This window comes from Thunnus thynnus, chromosome 7, assembly GCF_963924715.1.
Source record: "Thunnus thynnus chromosome 7, fThuThy2.1, whole genome shotgun sequence".
NCBI lineage: Eukaryota > Metazoa > Chordata > Actinopteri > Scombriformes > Scombridae > Thunnus > Thunnus thynnus.
Window position 1 is genome coordinate 6,671,518 of NC_089523.1, and position 21,478 is coordinate 6,692,995.

Sequence of the window (21,478 nt, forward strand, 5' to 3'; positions counted from 1 at the left end):
TGTGTCCCTCATCCATCACGCTGATGGGTTTCGCTGGCCGTGTGGCTGCATGTCGCCGTCAGGGCCGGAGGTAATTAATAACCCTCAGTGACGGAATTAATGAGTTAACCTGCTCCACTCTCCTGCTGTTACACTGACAGATGCTAACGGTCAACAGCTAGTTATCCCTACTAATATGCCAGTGGCTCAGGTGTACGGATGTGGATGATCTTTTATTATCCATGTGTGCATCTGTGTGGGAATATCCAGCACATCCAAGACTTCTTATGTATTTTTTTAAATCCAGCTAGGGACAGCAGCCAGGGGGTAAACAAGCGCTCTTGGAATACTAATCATTTCTAGCAGGAGTCTCACCTGAGCAACAGACTGCTTTCCACAAGGCGAAAAGGAGAAAAAAGGGATAGAAGAGACACAATGGAAGAGGGTTATGGCAGAAAGGCTGGTTGAATAGAGAGCGCTGACTCCTCAAGGCGCAGGAGCAGGAGAGACTCTCCTTGCCCTCAGGTACTGAAAGCCGATCGCTCTATTTTTTGAAAGAGCGGCTTTGTGAGGATGCCTCTGACTGCTCTTCTGAAGAGCGCTCACTGTCTGTTATGACTAAAAAGAGTGACCGAGTTTTCATCACCCAAAGAAGATAAAGCGCAGCCTTGAAAGGAGGGAAAATGCTGTAGTTTGAACATAATTGTCTTTTTTTGATTATAAGAGAGGCAATTGTTCTGCCAGGGCAGGCCTAGTTATTGTGTGCCGTGTGCTGGGTGTTATATTCCTGGGGTTTTTGGAAGGCTATTGTAGCACATGTTTGCTCTGATGCTTTCAGTCCCCGGTGTATTGGATACTTTGTTGTGTGGGCTGCAGAATAGCTTGCCTATCAGGCTTTGCATGCAGGTCAGTCAAGGTGGGCTGCAGTGGGTGGGTGTGTGGGTAGATGTGGTTTTATTTGGCGGCAGTGTAGAGAGCATCTATGGCTGTTCAAAGCCTGGTGCGTGGATCGCTGCTACTCAGAGGAAAACTTAGCTGGGTTTTAGATGGCTCGTGTGTGGGTAGCTATCATTGTATCATTAGCTTTTGTACGCTCCTATTTTTTGCAGATGGCTGCGTCCATGGTTTTGTCTTGAACAGAAGTTCCCGTTTTCCCCTCCCCTCACGCAGTGCAACCAATTCAGCCAGCAGAATCCCCACCACACGGACAAAACTACTCATTAACTCTCACAACCGTCTCCCTCCACCCTCTTTGCCCCCTTTCCTCCAAACGTGCTTTAGCTTAGAGACAACAGGGATGGGGATGGGGCGGGGGAAAGGCTGACAAAAGGGAATAAAGACTAAAGCTAGAGAGGAGGATTGAATGAGTGAAAGAGCTGCTGGGGGAGAAAAGGGGGAAGAATGCGATGTCCCGGTCTATGAGGGATTCCATTTTTTGCCTTTCCAGAATAGAACAGTAAGTCACCAGTCTCTTTGTCTGCCTTTGATCTCTCAGCTCAGGGATTTGGCACCTGACAAACCCCTCTCTGTCTGAAAGGAGGCCTGCAGAGAGAAAGCCTAGCAGAGTGGGAGACAGAGATAGAGGGCAAAAAAATAATATCAGAGTGTTAGAGAGCGACCGGGCAAAAAACACAGAGACAGTATAAAAAAGATGGTGTGGAAAAATTGGGTTAGACTTTTGAGAGCTATGAGAGGATACGATGAGGGCTTCTCAGCTCAGATCCCATAAAAACTAAATACATGTGTGTTCATGTGTGTCTGTATTTGCGTCTGTTTGTGGGTTTGCCACGGCTGGCCCGGACAGTGATAAATCCAGTGAGTCTTAAGGGAGATTCCTCTCTGAAGCCACGGTCTCTTGGACCACCCACAACTGCGGTCTCTTTCCTCTCACACACACACACACACAGACACACACACTCACACTCCTAATAGGAAGCAAATTCCCCAGCTTTACTTGGATATCGACCTCTCTCTTCCCTCGACTGTTCCTTTCTGCAGGGCAGTCGCAGCTGTAAACAAGCCTTCGTATGTTGACATCACATTTTCAAACACAATTTCTGAAATGCAGAGTTTCAAACCACAGATGAATATGCCAGAGCATGTTGGATGGCAAACGGGGATTTGAAGTTGTGCAAAGAATTCTGGGATGGCCTGTGGGGGCTTTGGGGTCAGCCTTGGGACGGCTTAATAATTGATGAGTGAAAAACTCATCAACTGTGCACAGTTTGAGGTAGCCGGCTCTTAAACTGTGTCTCTTTAAAGAGGCTCAGGCCCAAAGGCTGTGAAGCATGGGACTCAATTAACTCTCCCTCCAGCTTTTAGCAAAGAGGCATCTTCTCAAACAGCTGGTTGACCCCATTCTCAACTCTGGACACTTTCCCGGTCATCGCACATGTACAAACCCTAACGGTAACCTTGTGTTTTGTCACCTGAAGCAGTCACAACCCCTTAAACAATACCCACAAATCCCAGTGTCCTTCTGTCTCTAGTGAGGAGGCTGAAAGATGATGAAAGATTGCTTTAAAGATAGAGAGATAACACAAAGTGCCTCCCGACTAATCTCTCCTCTTTTTCTGCAACTGTGAAGAAAAGAAACGGAGGCTTCACGCACCCCTGCAGGCTACAATCAAAGAGGTCCTTAGCTTAGCGTTAGCGAGTGAAGCGGCAGGGATTTAGCCCTGATTGACTGAGTGGGAACAGGCAAAGAATGGCTCAGCAGGTAGCAGCTAGCCCGGCTCGGTTAACGCCACGCTACGCTAATCCAGCTGCTGGAGAGGAGAGGCTGAGGGGCAAAGAGCCTGACTTTATTACGCCTCCAAGAGAGGGATTTCCCGGTATTCTAGGGAGTTTGTGGATTTCCTCTGCTGTTTGTACATGTGAGCATGTCGGACGGTTGGTGGAATATGTGTTTTTGTTGGAGAATGGACTTCCTCTTCACTGTGGTGTATGTGGATAGGCACTGATTTGATTTCTGGTGTGGTGAACACATGTGGGAGTTTGTTTATGTGACTGTCTTTTGTATGTAGGAATCCCTGATGTATTTATGACTGTGGCATTGCAATCCATGCTTTTTTAGATCTGGGTTGTGTATGTGCTGGTGAGGACAGCAAGCCTTTATGTGTGTGTGTGTGTGTGTGTGTGCAGGGGGGGATTCTTTACCCTCGCAGGCTAAGTGTGTAATTATCTGATTTATATTGGGTATGAATTTATCCATCTGTCTCCAGTGGGTCTTTTTACATCATAACAAGACAGACAGACAGACACACACACACACTCAAACAGACACACACCCACTCAAAACCACGACCCTCCGGCCTCAATACCATTTGCCGCCCACTGCCAAGCACACGGCAGCCTCACTGATTGACAGGTTATTTGGCCAATCGGTGTCGCGACTGTCTACGCCGCACCTCTTAGAGAATTGTTCTTTTGTCCTCCTCCTCTGGTTCAGCGCACAGGAGGTGAAATATAACCCCGCTAGGTTTCCCCGGCCATTATAGAAACGGATAGACGAGGGAGAAACTCCTTGAAAGACGAGCCCTCCAATCAAACTGTCACTCAAGAGAAAGGCGAGCGCTGTCGCCAAAAGTAAGAAAAGTGTCACTTAGGTTACCATTTCAGACTGAGGTATGTGTAGGTGTGTGTGTGTATGTGTGTGTGTGTTAGTTAGAGTGAAAACAGGCTTGTGAGAGTTACTGAGCTCCTGGTGTGCCAAGGGTGGTGGCATTTGTTTGTTAAATGGTCCGAAATGCCAACAGTTCTGGTTTCAATGTGGCCCAAACTCTTGCCAATAGAGCATAGCTTAAATTTGTGAGAAAGACAAGAGGTAGTTATTTGATCTTCTCTTTTAGTCAGAGGAAATAGTGCCCTTTACTCCTGTTCTGTTGTTTTTGATAATGGAACGCAGGTTCGTGAGAAAGGAGAAAGGGTAGAAAGCATTGAAGATGGAAAATGAAGACAAAGGGAGGAAGCAATGGGAAGAGAAGTAGAAGCCTCTGGGCAACATATTGTTTTCCTGTTGATAATTGGGGGAAAATGGGCAAGATCACAGCATTTTCTTCCTCTCTTCCATGGGAAAATAAATATTTGATGTCAAGTACAATGCTATGGCAACGTCTACTCATTGCTAAATGTTAGACAGCCACTTGTATAAACTCCATTTGTGATACACTATGGCCATATAAATCTTTCAAATAGATTTTTGGGGATTTTTAGCTACACTAGCAGCTTGGCTCTATGGATGGCATTGTTAGTCTGTCAGTGCGGTCAGTCTGTAAACCACTTTGGTCAAGACAGAAATATCGCAACAGTTGAATGAATGGTCATCAGATGTTCATGTTGTTTGAATCCTACTCACATTGGTGATCCCCTCACTTTTCCTCTTTCCCTCCTCTCCATTTTTGTTTCAGAGTGAAATGTCATGGATGGAAATGTCAATGTTATTGGACGGATTGCCATGAAATTTCCATCTAGCGCCATTATCAGGTTTTGACTCGTCCAACACTTGCAATACTTGCAAAACTAATTCGATTCCCATCAGTCTCAGGCGTACTATTTGTTTAGTGCTAATTAGCATATGTTAGCATGCTAATATGCTAAACGAAGATGGTAAACGCTGCAACCATTACACCTGCTAAACATCGGCATCGTCTGTGTGAGCATGTTAGCATGCTGATGTTAGAATTTAGCTCAAAGCATCGCTGTGCTTAAGTATAGCCTTGCTGTAGATCCATCCTAGGATCATTTTAGTATAAAACTGCTTTTCATGATAACGTTGCATCTAACCAAACTTTCCCCCCTCTGTGTGCTTGTTTTCTTTCAGCCTGTAAGATTGGTTACTACCGTGCTCTGGCCACCGATGGCGCCTGTTCCAAGTGTCCCCTCCACAGCTACTCTGTCAGGGAGGGCTCCACCTCCTGCGCCTGCGATAAGGGATATTTCCGATCTGAAACGGACCCAGCGTCCATGCCCTGCACCCGTAAGTACACCCATATGTAGCACACACAGTATGTAGTAATGCATAGGAATACACAAAATACACATCACTAACCCTAACACACACAAGTAATTGCCTTTGCCTTAACACGGCCATGGATTCTCTCTCTCTCATATATTGTCAACCTCAATTACCCCCTCGCACACAGAGAAAGTCTTCTCCGCACACACATAAAGCAGGTATGTGCTGGTTTAATAGGTGTGTTTTGATTCCAGGTGGTACTTAGTGATCAGTCATGGTGACAGAGAACTAATGAGGGTATAAACTGCTACATCTTAGATTCAGCCTTCCATAGAGAGACTGCAAAACAGCAGAGGAGGGCGACAAATGGAGATAAAATGTTAGTGGAGACGCGGTGAGGTGAAGAAAAAGGTGGAAAAACAAGAGTAGGTGGAAAGCTGCAGATGTATGCAGAGGATGATTAAGATGCAGTGATAGAGAAAGAGGGTTAAAGTGGAAAGCAGGAGGAAAAGAATGAAACACAGGAATGCATTGAGCTAAAGGAAGATATTCAGTGTTTTATTCTCAGTGTGTGTCTCCACTTTCCTCCCTACAGTTGTATGGGTCAAACTCTGGTGAATCTGGCTCTTCCAATCCTCCCTCCTGACTCACCATGACTATCATAACAAATATCATTAACAATCCTGCTGCCTAATGATACCTCTCCCATTTTTACTCCTCATTCCCTCTGAGTCACAGCATTGGGAGTGCGCACCGGTAGAAATATCTACAAACAGAGAACAAAAAGAAAAACCCACACAACACAAAAAAGTGCTGCACTCATTTCCCAGGAAATAAAAGTAATCTTACTTTCATATGACAGACGTTTGTGTATGAGTGAGTATGTGTCATAAAGCAATTTTAACAACCAAAACATCTGTTAAGCTGCTGAGCTCATAGTTGGCTCACCATTTGGCCCAAATGATCTGTCAAGTTCCTGTGGATTCATCACTCAACTAAACACTTTATTGAATCAGACGAGCAGCCGAACGCCCCCAGCCTCATACTTAAGCAGCAAAACTGAGCGACCTCTAATTATTCCCCTGGTTTATGGTATCTATGTGAGATTATAAACAGTGCTCTATTGTGAAATATTGCCACAATAAAATAAATGAGTAAATGTTCCACTTGAGCAATATTGTAATCTTTGGTGCGAAGTGCTGATTGCAGATTTACTTTCACACTGCTTTCCTTGGTGTCACTTAAGAGTTTGCTTGGACTTTGTTTCCTGTAAATAGAAAAGCTTTTAAGAAACCGCTAGAAGCAATTGGACTTGTGTCATATAAACTAACAATAGAAAGTAGCAAAACGAGGAGTTTGTTTATGTGATAATATCCAGGAACATGATGGAACAGTAGCAATATACAATCAGTTGATTAATCGATTAGTCGATCCAAAATTAATCAGCAGAATATTTGATGGTTCCAGCTTTTCAAATCTTGTAATTTTCTGATTTTTCTTGTCTTACACTGTAATGACATGACTCTTAGGCTCTGGGAAATTGTAATGGACATATTTCACAGTTTTCTGATATTTTACAAACACAACAATTAATCAGTTAATCAAGAAAAATAATCTGCAGATTAACAAATTCATGGTCTTCTTAACCACTAAACAGGGCTTTTCATTATTAAAACATTTGCAAGTAAGTACACTGCAAATATTGTATGCCTGATTTTTTTTAAAGGATCAGACTGGTGTATAAAGTGTTTTTCTTGCTGCAGGAGGACATTTTTCAGCATTGTTTTCAGCAAACAAGGTCCTCCTGGGTGTTTAGCTCAGACAATGCTCTCTGTAATAGAAATTAAAGAGGGAAAAAAAACACAAATGAGCTGCTGATTATGAATCCCTAAAAATAATTCCATTAAAACTTTTTTTTATTAAAACATGAGCCCTATTACTAAGTCACCCTCTGCACCTCTTACTGCTTTGTCACAGCACTTATATACTGAGTCACCAGCCCTCTTTTAATGGATGAGCTGGGATATCGTCCCCATTGTCTTGTTAGTCGGTATGGCATTTGACTACGGCTGCTGCAAGCAACAGCTGTCAAAGCTCATTACTTGGCTGGTTTTATAGGATCTTGCATTGCAATCTCTGCTACGTTCCCAACTCCACGGTTAGGAACTCAACATTAGCGGGACTCTCTCACCGACCCTTGCCCCACCTCGTCAGTCGGTCAACATTTGATCTCTGAACTCTCACCCCGTCTGTCGTCTGCTGTTTTCCTTCCTCGTGCAACTTTTTTTTTTTTTTTTTCCAATTCTCACCCACATGTTAGAGCTCTGTAATTACAGCTGTCACTCACGCATCCCTCCTCATCCACATTTTTGTTTTCTCCCTCTCTCTCTCTCTCTCTCTCTCTCTCAAAACCCACTCAGAGTCATGAACAGAGCAAATGAAAAAAACCTCTTAAAGTCATTTCCCAGTTTGCCTTGCTGAAGGTCAGGCTGGGAAAGAGCCAGCATATCTGGTAATTGGGGTACATGTCTATGTGTGTGTGTGTGTGTGTGTGTTTGTGTGTGTGTGTGTGTGTGTGTATGTGTGTGTGTGTGTATGGGTAATTGAAAACGCTTTTTCCCCCTCTTAGCTCGGGGTTTACTGATGCAAGATAATGATTAAAACTGGATGTTGTGTAATTTTGTCAATGTGCGACTGTTTGTGTGCAGGCCTGTTTCTGCTCCTGTTTCCTATCTGTCAGCGCCTTTTCCTGCATCTTCGCTTTGTTCTTTTGATCGGCGGGTAATGTGTGCTACATTTGATCGGACTACTCGCACTCCAGATTAAACACAAGAGATCCAAATGTTTGCTTCCCACACTTTAGATTGACCTGCCTGAGGAACATGGCAGGATAAATGACTTACATCTTTAAAAAAAAAAAGTTTTAGTGGTTTATTTTCATGTTTCTTGTCATGCTTTTGTGTTCCCTGGCTTGCTTCTCACTGTTTTGTTGTTTTTTCAACTTCCTTCTAAAGAATTTTATTAAGTGTGCTTTGAAAAATGCCCCAAAGACGAAGATTTCTCTTTATTCATCTTCATTTTTGTCAAGATTTTTATGCTTCCACAGGCAACTGTAGACTTTTTTCTATACAGTCCATATAGTTTATAGACAGGTATTTACATTAATTACAACATATATGTATTTTCCAGAAATTTCAGAAACAGGTAGAAGACATCTCATAAATAACCAAATATGTTCTGGATAAAATATGCAATAGTAGGTATGCATACACATGGGTGTATAAAAATACATACACATACACCATGCACAGGGCGGTAATGAGGACCAGGGACATGCACCCATGGGAGCTGGTTGCTCCACTATGTTCAGGTTATAAGCAGGAGTGTTCTCCATTTTGGGGTTTCTGTTGGCCCTTGATGTGTTTCTCAGATTTTCCCCAGTTTTCTTAGCAGTGGTTTAGTAAAGAGGAAGCGGGAGGGATGGAGGGAGGAATGAACGCAGAGCGGAGAGGACTCGAGGGGGCATTGAATAAATCCCAGCCGGATGGTAATAGCGGGGTCGATGCACCGGCCAATTTAGCTTGCTCTCCACCTCGGCCCTGCATAACACTCGCCTAACAATTACTGATGGAAAGAGACAGGAAGAAAGAGGGATAAAGGAGGAGAGAAGGTGGAGGAGGAGGAGGAGGAGAGGGTGGCGGCATGCGGAGGGGAAAGATGGAGAATGGGAGCGGAGTAAAAATGAGAAAGACAGATTAAAGCAGGCAAGATGGAAGCGAAGGAGCAACAGGAAAGAAAGAATTAAGGCTCTGAGCAAATTGCAAGGCCATAAACGAACGGAAAGGAGAGGAGGGGCAGAAAAAAAATAACGTCTTTTAGCTGAAACTTTCTTCAGGAGAAACTTTGTCTCCCTTTGGATTCCACCCGTAAGGAGTGCGAATTTTACGGCTATGTTGAGCTAACGTTGTACAAAGGTTGTGTGAGCGTCGCGCTCCCGTCTCCCCCCGCCACACACTCTCTCTCTCTCTCTCTCAGGATTAATTACCGGGTGTCAGTCACAGCCGACGGCTCTCCCACGCTCCCTTGCTCCCACCGGTGCATTCTGGGAGAGCGACAGGTACAACCAAAGGTAGTTTGCGTGTGTGTGTGGAATGTCAGGAGAAATACTGACACGTGGCGGAATGTGTTTAAGACTTTATACAGTCATAAAGATAGCGCTGTGGCAGCGCTCGTCATAGCAACAAACAAACAAAAATAATCTTACTGAGGTGTTCATACACACACTTGTTACACACATATGACCCCAGGCCTGTGAGTGGGAGTTTTTTCATCTTTCTATTCTTGTAAGGACAAGAACAGAAGAACGAGAACACACACATTCTCAGACGCTGACCTGAAACATTAATATTACCTTTGTCCTGTTTGGTTTATGACTTGAAGTCCAGATAACAGCCCAGTAATAGCTTTTAACTGTGTGTCTCAGACAGCACACTATTGAGTATAGAAAGAGAGTAGAGGTTGGTTGAACCTAACACACTGACAAAGGCCCTATTACAATGACGGTTGGGTGTTGGCACCTTAATTTAGAAACCCCATCTGTAACTTGTTCCCATTGTCTGAGAAGCGGACGGAGAGAATGAGGTGAAAGAGCGAGAGAGGAAAAGTGGGTGAGGAGGAGAAAATGTGTGTGTGTGGGGGGGGAGGAATAGGGAGTCAGCGCTTTATCATCATTTTTAATGAGACTTTATTAATAGGTTTTCATCGAAGGCTGCGAATGGTAGAGGAAGCTGAGTGATGCTAATATTAACACAGTGTACTCTGCATCCTTTCATCTCACCGTTTCACACACAGATTGTGTCACGGGCTGTTAGTGACCCTTTAGGTCATTTTCAGTTAAAGAGGCAGCCCTCCTCACCCGCCACCGTCCTTTTCTGTCCCCTCCCTCCATCCAGACTTGCTCCTTCCATACTAATCAGGAGCTTTCTGCTTTCTGGATGAGCAGACGGTGTTTGTCCTTCTCCTCTCCTCTCCATCTCCCTCATCTCAGCCTCAGTTTCCCCTCAGCGTTTGCCCGACTACAAACGCTGGCAAACACGAGTCCGGTCCACACACACATACGAGCGTCTTGTAAAAACGCACGCATCATGGGTAAAACTGCGCTTCCACTCATGCACAAAAGCTCACTTATTTCTCCTCAGGGCGACCATGCGCACACACTCCTACACGCTGTCCCCTCTGCTGCTCTCTGTGTCTCTGTGAAATCACTCATTGCCACTCTGCTCCTCCAAAAATAACACTGATAATTAATTTCCGTTGTGAGATGATTCGTCTGTGGACTGACTAGCTTTCATATTTCACCCTGCATCGATCCCCCCCCCCCCCCCCCCCCCCCCCCCCCCCCCAACACCCCAGCCCACTCGCGTGCGCTTCATTAGTCAGAGAGAGAGCGGGCGAGACAGGGGAAACAGAGACAGGGAGAGAGAGAGAGAGGGAGAGTTAAGTCAATTACCGCCGCTTATGTTTGAAAGCAACGGAAAAAAAAACACATTAATTACAAAAGAGCTGACATGTAAATTGGGATTGATGAGCAGGGGAGTTTGTGTCACATATCTGCGGAGCCGCTCCCATATAAAGCTACAGTGGGTAGGCCTTACATCAAAGCAAGACCTTAATAACAGGGTCCAAAGCAAACTTTGTCTAAAGTTATTGAGTGGGTGCCATAAAGCCCCGCTGTTAGCAGCAGGCTTGGGCGCTCTGCCACCTCCAGCTGATTCGACATATGAATGGGAAAGAAATCTGCTGGACTATTGGATTTCACTTAACGTGCTGAATTAATTGAGGTGAAATTGGATCCTCCCTGGCTGTAATGGACAGGACATTAAAAGGAAATTCAAGTAGCCTCAGCTCTCAATAAAGGGACAACCCAGTCAATTACACGTTCACATCTTTGTTATATGTATGTATGGAAAGAATCAATTACTAGACCCATTGAAGCAGTCGCCAAAAGCTAGTAGTATTTTTAATAATGCAATCACAAATTTGTTCTATTCTTGTTCTTAAAACTGTTTTTTGTGGTCACAGAAATAATGTCTCCCTCCTTAAATTTTCAACAGTAACCACAAGTAAACACGAGTGTAACTCTGTACCTGCTTAGCATTTGGCTCAGTGCTGTTTATTCTAACCACCACTGGTAACAGCACCAACTCTTTCCTTTTTCCTTCCACCTCTATGTAGGCCCTCCGACGGCACCGCTCCACCTCATCTCCAATGTGAACGAGACCTCTGTAAACCTGGAGTGGAGCCCGCCCCGGAGCTCAGGAGGGCGCCAGGACCTGACGTACAACGTGATGTGTAAGCGCTGCGGGCCCGACGGCCGGCGCTGTCAAGCCTGCGGTAACGGTATCCACTTCAGCCCCCAGCAGCTGAGCCTGAAGGGAACCAGGGTGTCCATCAATGAGCTGCAGGCCCACACTAACTACACCTTCGAGGTGTGGGCGGTGAACGGAGTCTCGCCTCAGAGCCCCGGGCCGGAACAGGCCGTGTCGGTGACCGTCACCACCAACCAAGCCGGTAAGATGATCAGACGTGCTCAGAGTGAGTTCATGTGGAAGTGTTTAGTTCCAACAGTTGTATTAAAGGAAGCCATTGCCAAGAAAGATAATGTGACAACTTGCCAGTAGCCATCAGGGATTGACTGATGTGGGCTTTTGAAGGGCGATGCTTTGGACATCTTTCAACTCGAGTGCAGCTTCAGTTAGCTAATGTTTCTTACAAGAATTCACTGGGCAGTCAAAATGTAAATTGGTGGAGGCTAAAAGGCTTCACATAGGCAACCAGCATAGCACTGATTAAGTCAGCAGTAAGTAAATGTTTGTCAATCAGACTGGATTTCTGCAGCACTGATTGGCCTGATTTATTGACATACTAATATATTTTTCCACTCTACTGACCATTCAGAAAGATTCAGTGATCTTTTTATGCCAGTTTTGGCCAAGAATGATAAAAACAGTTCTAAATCAGTACATAGGGTATATTAAACTATAGGTAACTGTTGTAACTATGGTTACCTAATGCCATGTTACTAGTCACAACTTGTAAGTGAAATAAAAGCCTAACCACAGATTAACCTTTCAGATTGAAAGTTCCTTCTCGACTTGGAAAAAGCAGTCGAAAATTCCAGTCTCATGGCAAGGTCCTTGTTTTCGATCATTTCACATGATTTTCCTCAGGAGCTGGAGTCGCCCGCTTGTCATGAAATCATAGATGTTCATATTTTCATTTGTACTCCTCGCTATCTGCCGAGGAGGATTATGTGATACGATCAAAAGCTCCAGAACGGTTCCTAAACTCGTCTGTATGTGCGTGTGAAGGAAGGAGCGTATGTTGTAGAGAAGCTTTGCGGTTGTGTGTGCAGGCTTATGTATGATTCAGAGCACAGGTTTGTTACACTTAATGCTTGAAGTACTTTTTTGGCGAGGCAATCTACGTGTCAGAACATGTTTATTAAAGCTGTGAATAATTTGGGCGAAGGCTGGATGATTACTGAGGAGGATGATGAATTTCTCTGCTGTGGGAAATGATTTTCTGCAATATTTCACTTGAGTTTTGCATAATTAGGCACGAGAAGCCTAGGATGAAGATAGGGGCAACGTGCTATATTTAGCTCTCAAACTAATGAATTAGAGGAGTCGTATTGATCTTGCGGAGGCTTCATTACAAATGCCGCTGGATTGTGTGTGTGTGTGTGTGTGTGTGTTTGTGTCTGTAATTATTTGAGTAGAACACACCCATGAATACAGCCTCTCCTCCAGTGCTGGAGAAGAGCCCTCTAAGCCCGGGGGTGCGTCCAAAGCCTCCCGTTGTTTTGTCATTTAGCCATTTTGTAACTGGTTGTTGTGCAAATGGATTTTACAACCCTGGCCTTTTCTCTTCATCCCTCTCTTCTCTCCTCCGCTTATAGCCGATCATTACCTTGGTCTTCTTTACAGCTCTGCTCTTGGGTGGCAAGCTAAGTGCCTTTTTTGTGTCGTTTTTATATCGCTAATTTCCATCCCTGGGAAAAGCGAATATCTTGAATGGGGCATGGACTGGCAATGTAAGGAAACAGTGGCTTGATTTATCAGCTGGGGTCAGGAAGATAGAGATGAATGGATGCGCTGCCTGTGGGAGAGCTACGAGCGCTGCCAAACAGGCATGAGCTGTAATGGAGCACACCCAAGAGTCCAGGCTGAGGGCTCGTAATAGCATGTCAGGACGGTCACACTGGCGTGCGGTTGCGCAAAAAAAACTCCAAAGTGCACACTCTCACACATGGATTCATACAAAGACATAGTAACACACGCACACACACACACGGCGATCTTCCCCTGTGGTTGCTCGAGGCTAATCTGCTGACTTCGAGTTGTAAGATATAGATGATGTTGCCTTTGGCTCGTCACTGGTGCATGTTTCACAACTGTTCCCCAGGATTAGTTATATGAAGCTTGCAGCTGGAAGCTCTATTAGTGTGTGTGTGTGTGTGTGTGTGTGTGTTTGCACATGTGCAGGACTGACTGCATGCTTGGCTAAAAGTGAGAAAATGTGTTACACAGAGTGTTTGTACGCTGGTGGAGAGAGACTCTCAAACAATGTCCTCTATGTGTCTCTGGGTGGTGCGTGTCTCTTCTAATTTGTGCGCATATGTGTGTGTGTGTGTGCGTGTTAAAGAGAATAGCTCCAGACTGATTGGATTTCTTCCTGCTAATGCTCGGTAGGGGCTTTGGAAGCTCTGGTTTCAGTCGCTGGTAATCCAGCCAGTCATCTGTGGCTGTCCCTCTCTCTGTATCGCCTCCCCTCATCCAGACACCGTGGATTACACATTTATTATGATAGATTTATTAGGATTTATAAGTGCTGTGGAAAAGACACCCCTCGCCGCCGCTGCTGCCTTCTCATAAAAGTTCAAATTTCGGCTAGAGAGGAAGAAGTGAAGTAGGCAGGTTGGAAAGGAGGAGCGCTTATGTGTTTTTGTGTGAGAGGAAAAATGGATGAAGCTGCAGCGCGCTCCAGGAGACAAAAAAAAATGAAGACATGAGTGTTTTTGATTGCATGCGCATGCATCTGTGAGCAGGCATGCATTTGTGTGCGTGCACGAAGAGGTCAGATTCCGTGTCTCGCCGTGAACAATTCCGCCGTCGTAAATCAGATGGGATGTAACCCTTTCACCCAGTCTGCATGAGGAGAGGGAGGGGAAAGAGGGGAGATGTCCAAGCTTTGAACTGACCCCTGGCTGTAAATGGATGTTTTTTCCCATTTTATGGGGTCAAGCACTTTGTGTGCGTGTATGTGTGAGAAAGAGGGGAAGAGAGAGTGAGAGAGAGAGAGGTGTTTATGTCTCGATACAAAATACTTGGCAGGCTTAGGTGACTAAAAGTGAATTAGTGCATGAGAGTGTGTGTGGGCACGTCTGTCAGCGCACATGTGTGTGAGTTTCCATCTCTCTGGCAAATCGGACAGACGTACATGTGGAAATGTGTTCGGGGAGATGGAGGCAGGCTTTATAGGCGGGAGGGAAGGATCTTGTACGCAGGAGCCATTTTCCCGACACCCTGAAAAACGGCTCCCTCCTCGGCTATTTTTCCTTGGCGGCAGCAAAAACGAGTGACTCCAATCTGGCAACCGGGCTCCAATCTGGCAACCACATGTGCACCCCAGCCTCTGTCTCTTTTAATGTCAAACTGTAATCGACCGCATATTCGTGCAACTGCTCGCGCCGACCACAGCTGCTCCTTGCAGCACAAATACTTTGTGATGAACATGCTCGCAAAGACAAACTCGCTCACTCAACAAACCGTGTCCCACGCTGAGGCAAAACCTCACAAACGTCTGCAGAAAAATCGCCGCTCAAGCCCCACTATTCTCCTGGGAGGGTGATTTTTCAAACTAAACCCAGAACTCTGCATCTCTCTGCGTCTCTGCTAGTTTTTTTTTTTTACTCGTCATAATGTATGCATAGGTGCTGTGATTGAGTCTTTTTACTGCCTGTGTGAGATAATGGCAGAAGGTGTATGTTTTTCTGTGTGAATTTCTATCTGTCTGTTTGTGTAATGAGGTCCTTTGTGGTGTTCTGTGTGTGTGTGTGTGTGTGTGTGTGTGTGTGTGCAAATGTTGCAGGCTGTGAAAGAGTTTTTTTGGAGCGCACAATTCTGAAATGAGATCTGAATATTCATTGCGTCTAACACTTATTATTCCACCAACATTTTTAGCCCACACGTTCAGGAGGCAGTAAGAAATTACAGATCTGCTCCACATATTTTCTCTACAGAGGTGCCAGCTAGTCTATCATGGTCTGTCCAAATCGCAGCCTCAGGTGAAGCTTTTCTCTATTCAGGATAGAGATGTCAGGGCTAGTCTTACATCAGTTCTGTGCACACATTGTTCGACAATATTTCAAATTTCTTTGTGTATCGGTTTGCTTTTTAGGCATTCCTCTGACCAATTTATCTTTTCAAGTCATAAAACTTGGCCTTGATGGATCACTTATTTGGTGTCTGTGCTGTTTTTAACCTTGCCGACTCATGTAGTGAACCTCAGAAGGGACCACTCAGAAAATCACTCATCTTTATCCTCACATTAGCCAAGGGAAAAATAAAAACGCAACAAGAAGAGCAGAACACGATTAAATCGCCATATCTGTCATCTTTGGAGGAAAGATGGATGTGTGGATTACCTTGGGGGAACGAAGGCCTGTGACCCCTCTGGGGTTTTTCTTTCCGAGCCGAGTGTCCTCGGTCAGCCCCATGGGGGCCTTCAAATTGCCTCTTGCTGCTGGATAAGATTGATCGGAGGGATACAAATGGCCGCCATCTAATTGTTTAACAGAGACGCAACACATTAGGCCAACAGGATGACACAACCTTGAGTTAATCTATTTACTAAGAGATGTCTGCAATCCCATCCCTCTCCATCTCCATCTCAACCCCCACCAGTTACAAACCCACTGCCCCCTCCTGCCGCTTCTTCACCCCACTGAAACTCAATCCATGGCTGGTGCTTAGATTCCAGGCCTGTTTGAACTCAATCCCCAGCTAAAAGCAGGGCTTTGTTAGCATTAGCTTGGAGGCTAGGCTCCCTGGAGTCCCTAGTCAAAGTGATGAGAATGTATATAATGTCATAGATAATCCAATAATAATCGGTGGACCACGAACCCCTCATTAATCATCCCACTGTAATTTTTTAAAAGGCAGATGGTCTGAAACCAGTAAGGTTACAGTATCACTGAGGAGCAGAGGTCAAAGATTCACTTCTTGAGAACTTGTAAGAGCATACGCTGTGAAGAAACACTGCCTTGGTTTCAGTGGAAATGTTTTTTGAGTGTAGCTTTGTTGTGGCTCTGAGAAAAAGAGAGGCGTTTGTAGTTGTTTGTTTGGTTGTGGTCACCTGTGTGTGTGTGAGGGCGGATGTTCGAGCTCCTACAGGGACTTTCCCGATGCTCGAAGTGTGTGTTTGTGTTGTCTTTTTGTCTCTGGGTTGTATGTTCATTCCTGTACTTTTTTGTTCCTCGGTGTATAACTCCATCTGTCTCACTGTATGTCTTCTTGCCTGCTCAAAACTCAATCTGTACATGAGTGTATCTCTGTTTACAACACTATCTCTCTCTATGCCTATGGTTTTCTCTTTGTAGTGGCTAGAGTGTGTATGACCCAATTTTAGTGTTGTCACATTCCCTGAAGATAAAGGTTTGATTTGTGCAGCGGTGACACACTGGTGGGAGGGGACGAGTACAAGCCATTATCTGTGCTTTAACCTTCACATGTTAAAGGCGGCTGAACGCAGATAGCACAGCTGCTTGAAATATGGCCTCATTATCAGCTGCAGCAGAAAGGGCTCGAGATAAGATCGCTCGCTGAAGCTTTAATGAAAACCAATTGATTTGCTCTCTTGAAGACAAAAAAAGGCAATGGCGTTGAGCTCATTTCGAGCTCTCCGAGGCGGACTTTGTAGCAACGTAAGGTTTCCCAGGGTGACCTGGAAAATGAACTTAGACATTATTTTGCCAGCTTGTAGAAAAAGTGGCTGAGACGCTAGCGTCAGCCGAAGGGAAATTGGATCAGTTTTATGGATGCCAACCTTGAGTTCAGAAACAGAGTATTGCCATACTCTCAGCTGTGTGGCCATACAGCTCTGTAATACCTCTGATTTTGAATCGAAGCCAAGTTCAAAGACAAATGGAAGTGATTGCCTTGTGGCCTGGACCACTGTTTGACTTTCTCAGCAGGAGCAAAGAGAGGGGGATTTAGGAGAGCAATAAAAAACAGACTTGGTGTTTCCAAGGCTGAAAACAACATGGTGGACTGGGAGAAAACAGCGGGCTAAAATTGTTTCTTCTCTTGTTTTTATTAATCTTGCTAGCTCCCTCTCCAGTGACGTCCATCCAGGCAAAGGACATCACAAGACATACCATCTCACTGGCCTGGCAGCCTCCAGATAGAGCCAACGGGGTCATCCTGGAGTATGAGGTGAAGTACTACGAGAAGGTGAGCGGTTTTACAGGAGATGTAGGTTCTTCTGACTAAACAGCAATATAATTTGACAGCAAGTATATTTATTGCAAAAACAGCTTTTGAATCAGCCAATAAAACCATATCTGATTTCTCTGTCGCATTGTATTTCTTCCCCAGGACCAGAATGAAAGAAGCTACAGAATCATAAAAACCTCATCCAGGAATACTGACATCAAGGGTCTCACCCCCATCACCTCCTACGTATTTCATGTACGCGCTCGCACGGCTGCTGGCTACGGGGAATTCAGCGGCCCCTTTGAGTTCATGACCAACTCCGGTAAGTTCAGCCACACCACTTTTGCTCGCCTCGCATGGATGACATCATTGCACTGCAGAGCCAGAGAGGCTTGATGCCAGCTCTATCGTCCCTGTTTCAAAATCCTGCAATGATAGCATCTTTTATGAGTTTGTCTCTTTCATTGTAGAATCATTAATCAAAATAGCTGTCGTCTATAAAAGATAAATGATATTGGTGCTCCAGAACCTGACTAGCAACTTGAGGAGTTTCCATTATTCAAGTTGCAATGAGTCTCAGTGGATGTGCCAGCGACGGTTCAACCTTTATGAGTTTTTGAAGAATGATACCATTTATGATAGTCTTAGTTGGAAGCTGCTGATGGCTACTTTTTGCTCCTTGCAGTGGCCTTAAATATGATCATATTAAAGTATTCAGTGTTTCCACCAGACTCTGAAACTCTAACATAACAACAGTAACAGTGCTTATATGGGCGGACTCCATTTCAAATCAGTTGTTTCAGACTCATGCTGTGCAGCCGACAAATGTTCAAACTCACAGAATCTTAGTTTAAATTCTAGTGGAGATCCCAAAGTTTTCAAAGATGCCAAATATGTCAGACTGAGGTTTGGGGAAATGCATATTAAATGATGCACAGACATCTAGAAAATTTCTATTTGATGGAATGGTGCAGCCATAGAAACACACAAGGTCTTGGGATGAGCTGATACTGTCAGACAGAGTTGAATAAGATGATTTAGAAGGGAAACAAAAGGGGGAAACTGGAATTATCAGGAGTTAGAATTAATTCACATGAAGGACCGAGGCAAACACTTTGGTGTTCATCAGTTTGTTATCAGCATGTAGTCAAACAGACTGCATCAGGTCTATCATATCATTAGTGGTCAGCACTGACTGACCAACCTAAGCTTAACTTCTTACTTTTTCTTCACATCTCTGCTTTATCTCAGTAAATATTCTGCCAAATGATATGAACAGGTCGTGGCAGATTGTGACGTAGAGGGTTACGGAGATGCCCTGTAAGCACAGGTGTCCCCTTTATCATGCAGATAGAGACAGCGGCGCATGGTAATGACACGGTCAAGCACACATCCTAATGGGCTGTCATTGTCCATCAATGAAGCATGTGACAGACTTTATAGGAGGGGAATCGTAAAATGGAGGCAAAGGGAACAAGGACAAACATTGTGTGTGTGTGTGTGTGTGTGTGTGTGTGTGTGTGTGTGTGTGTGGAGAGAGAGTGGAGGAGAAAGAGAGACATGGGGAGGAAGTGGGAGGGAGGTCAATGACTGACAAACACAAAATGTACACTGGCTCTTTCATGTGCGATGATATTGACTTTGCTCTTTTTTCTTTCCTCAACCTTCTTCTCTTTCTTTTTTCTCTACTCTCCCTCCTCCTCCTTCCCCCTTCCACAGTGCCAGCTCCCATTATCGGTGATGGGGCCAACTCCACGGTGTTACTGGTGTCTGTGGTGGGCAGCGTGGTCCTCCTCCTCATCCTCATCAGCGCTTTTGTCATCAGCCGAAGGTGAGCTTCATCCCTCTTCATCCCTCTGTCCCTTCTGCTTTCTGTCTCCCCTTCTTTCCTGTGAGATGAGGGATGTCTTGCTTAGCAGCAGGAAAAGTAGCTGTCAGGAGATGGACGTCACTCGGAAAAACACACAAACACACACACACACACACACACACACACCGAGCCAGACAGCTAGTGCAACTCACTCACGTCGGATGAGTGATGACTCGCCACACCGGAGACGTGATTGACAGCCCCGACAGCTGAAGAGATGCAATCAGCGACCCTTCGCTCCCTGTCCTCTGCATCCATCCTCGCTCCTCGCATCCCTCCATCCCTCTCCCTCTATCTCTCAGCTAGCGGCTGTTATCCCGGCCGCTGGTTATTTTCTCCCGCTGCGCCGTGCTGACCGCCGTGAAGAGAATGAGAGAGAGAGAGAGAGAGAGGAAAAAAAGAGAAAAAGAGGAAGAGAGATAGGAGGGTGGACAATGAGATAAGCGGGCAATAAAAAAGTATGGAGATAGAATAGAGAGAGAGAGAGTGAGACAGAAAGGCATCAGGTGGATTTTCAGTGACCCAATCTCAGAGTGTTAACCAGCGAGCAGGACAAAGCACTGCCACACAGATGGGATTACATGCAGATGGGGCTGCCTCACCTCAGGGTGTTAACCACACTCCTCCTGTGTGTGTGTGTGTGTGTGTGTATCTGTGTGCATATCCTTATGTAAAAAAAAAAAAAAAAAAAGTATTGTTTTCATGTGTGTGGTAGCACTGGGGGAGGGGGAGTGTTAATGGTTTGTGTGTTGACACATTTGCATGTGTGTGCGAGCCTTTTGTGAGCATTTGTTGATCCCGTTATGCGTGTGCGTGTGCTTCTTTATATGGAAACCAAATCATTGTTTGCATGTGTGTATTGGTGTTGAGAATGATAGGGAGTGAAGGGGGCTGTTGATTGTGTGTGTGTGTGTGTGTGTGTGTGTGTGTGTCCTCGCTTTCCATGTGATTGCCTCTCTCCTCAGCCAAGCAGGTGGTTGTCTCTGCCTTTTTTATATGCATGTGACGGCCACTGTCATTGTGCTGCCGCGGCCATCCTGTGATTGTGGGGAGGGACTGTAATCACGTAGCCGTTTACCATCATTACACAACCATAGAGGAGGACAATGTCTCTCACATCTGGTCATTTCCACCACCGACCCAACACATCAATATAAGCACAGGTGTCAGGCTGCCTGAGGGATTCGGAGGGATTTAAGTGCATCTTCACTAGGATTGATTTATAGCTTTTATACCCGCATGGCCCCTTTACTCCATGTTCTTGCTGTACGCTCAGTGCCCTTCAGAAACCCTCAGTGCTGGTAAATATTTTACTTGACTAAAAATAGAAAAATATAGAATAATTATTGGCAAATTGTATTTAAAGTATAGAAAGTAAAAGTACTCATTATGCAGAATGGCCCCTTTCAGACTCTGGAATATTAATACTGATGCATTAAGATGGAAGTTGGTCAAAAAGGATCTAATTTAAGCTACTTTTAGTTTGGTAGATGGTTCTCACAAAATGCATCTATTTTACAAGCATGTTATGAATGGGATAGAATCTATAAATCAACTAGTAACTGTAACTGTTGAATAAATATACATGAAACTGAACTTAATAATAATATAATAATAACTAATATTAATATTGCCTTATGAAGTCAGTGTAAAGGACCATAAAATTGGACTTAAGTACAGTACTTGACTAAATGTACTCTGTTACTTTCCACAACCAGAAAACTTGAGTCTTTTTTGTGATTTTTGGCATCTGGTAGTAAACATTCCTAAAAAATCTTTTAATGAAGTGATGAATGCACTGAAAAATGTTAATAATGCAAAGGTAGCATGGGAGTTGACCCTTTGGTGGGATCAGTTCAGTGTGGTGAACTTTCAGTGAGTCCATAATACATCATTAATGGAATAGTTCAACATTCTAGCAAACACATTTTTAAATTTCAGTTTCAGATATAATGTGCTAATTAGAGAGCTTAAGATTTGCTGGTAGAGGATTTCTTTTCACCTGTGGACAGAGCCAGGCTCGCTGTTTCCCCTTGTTTCTAGTCTTTGTGATAAGCTAAGCTAACAGTCTCGTGGCTTTAGCTTAATATTTAACATACTGTCATTAGAGTTGTATCAAGCTTCTCATCTAACTCTTAGCATGAAAGCGAGTAGGTGTATGTCCTTAAATTGTGT

The 21,478-nt window shown here is 44.6% G+C and overlaps 1 protein-coding gene across 2 annotated transcripts in view; it reads left to right on the forward strand.

The window, feature by feature from the left end:
- Positions 1-21,478, forward strand: part of epha4l (eph receptor A4, like) — a 56,339-nt gene that overhangs the window by 19,286 nt on the left and 15,575 nt on the right. For both annotated transcript variants that reach the window (XM_067594036.1, XM_067594035.1), the window contains exons 4-8: positions 4,802-4,957; positions 11,171-11,506; positions 17,327-17,451; positions 17,596-17,755; positions 19,153-19,264. In XM_067594036.1, coding sequence (XP_067450137.1) covers positions 4,802-4,957; positions 11,171-11,506; positions 17,327-17,451; positions 17,596-17,755; positions 19,153-19,264 — 889 coding nt within the window. The remainder of the gene's footprint in view (positions 1-4,801; positions 4,958-11,170; positions 11,507-17,326; positions 17,452-17,595; positions 17,756-19,152; positions 19,265-21,478) is intronic.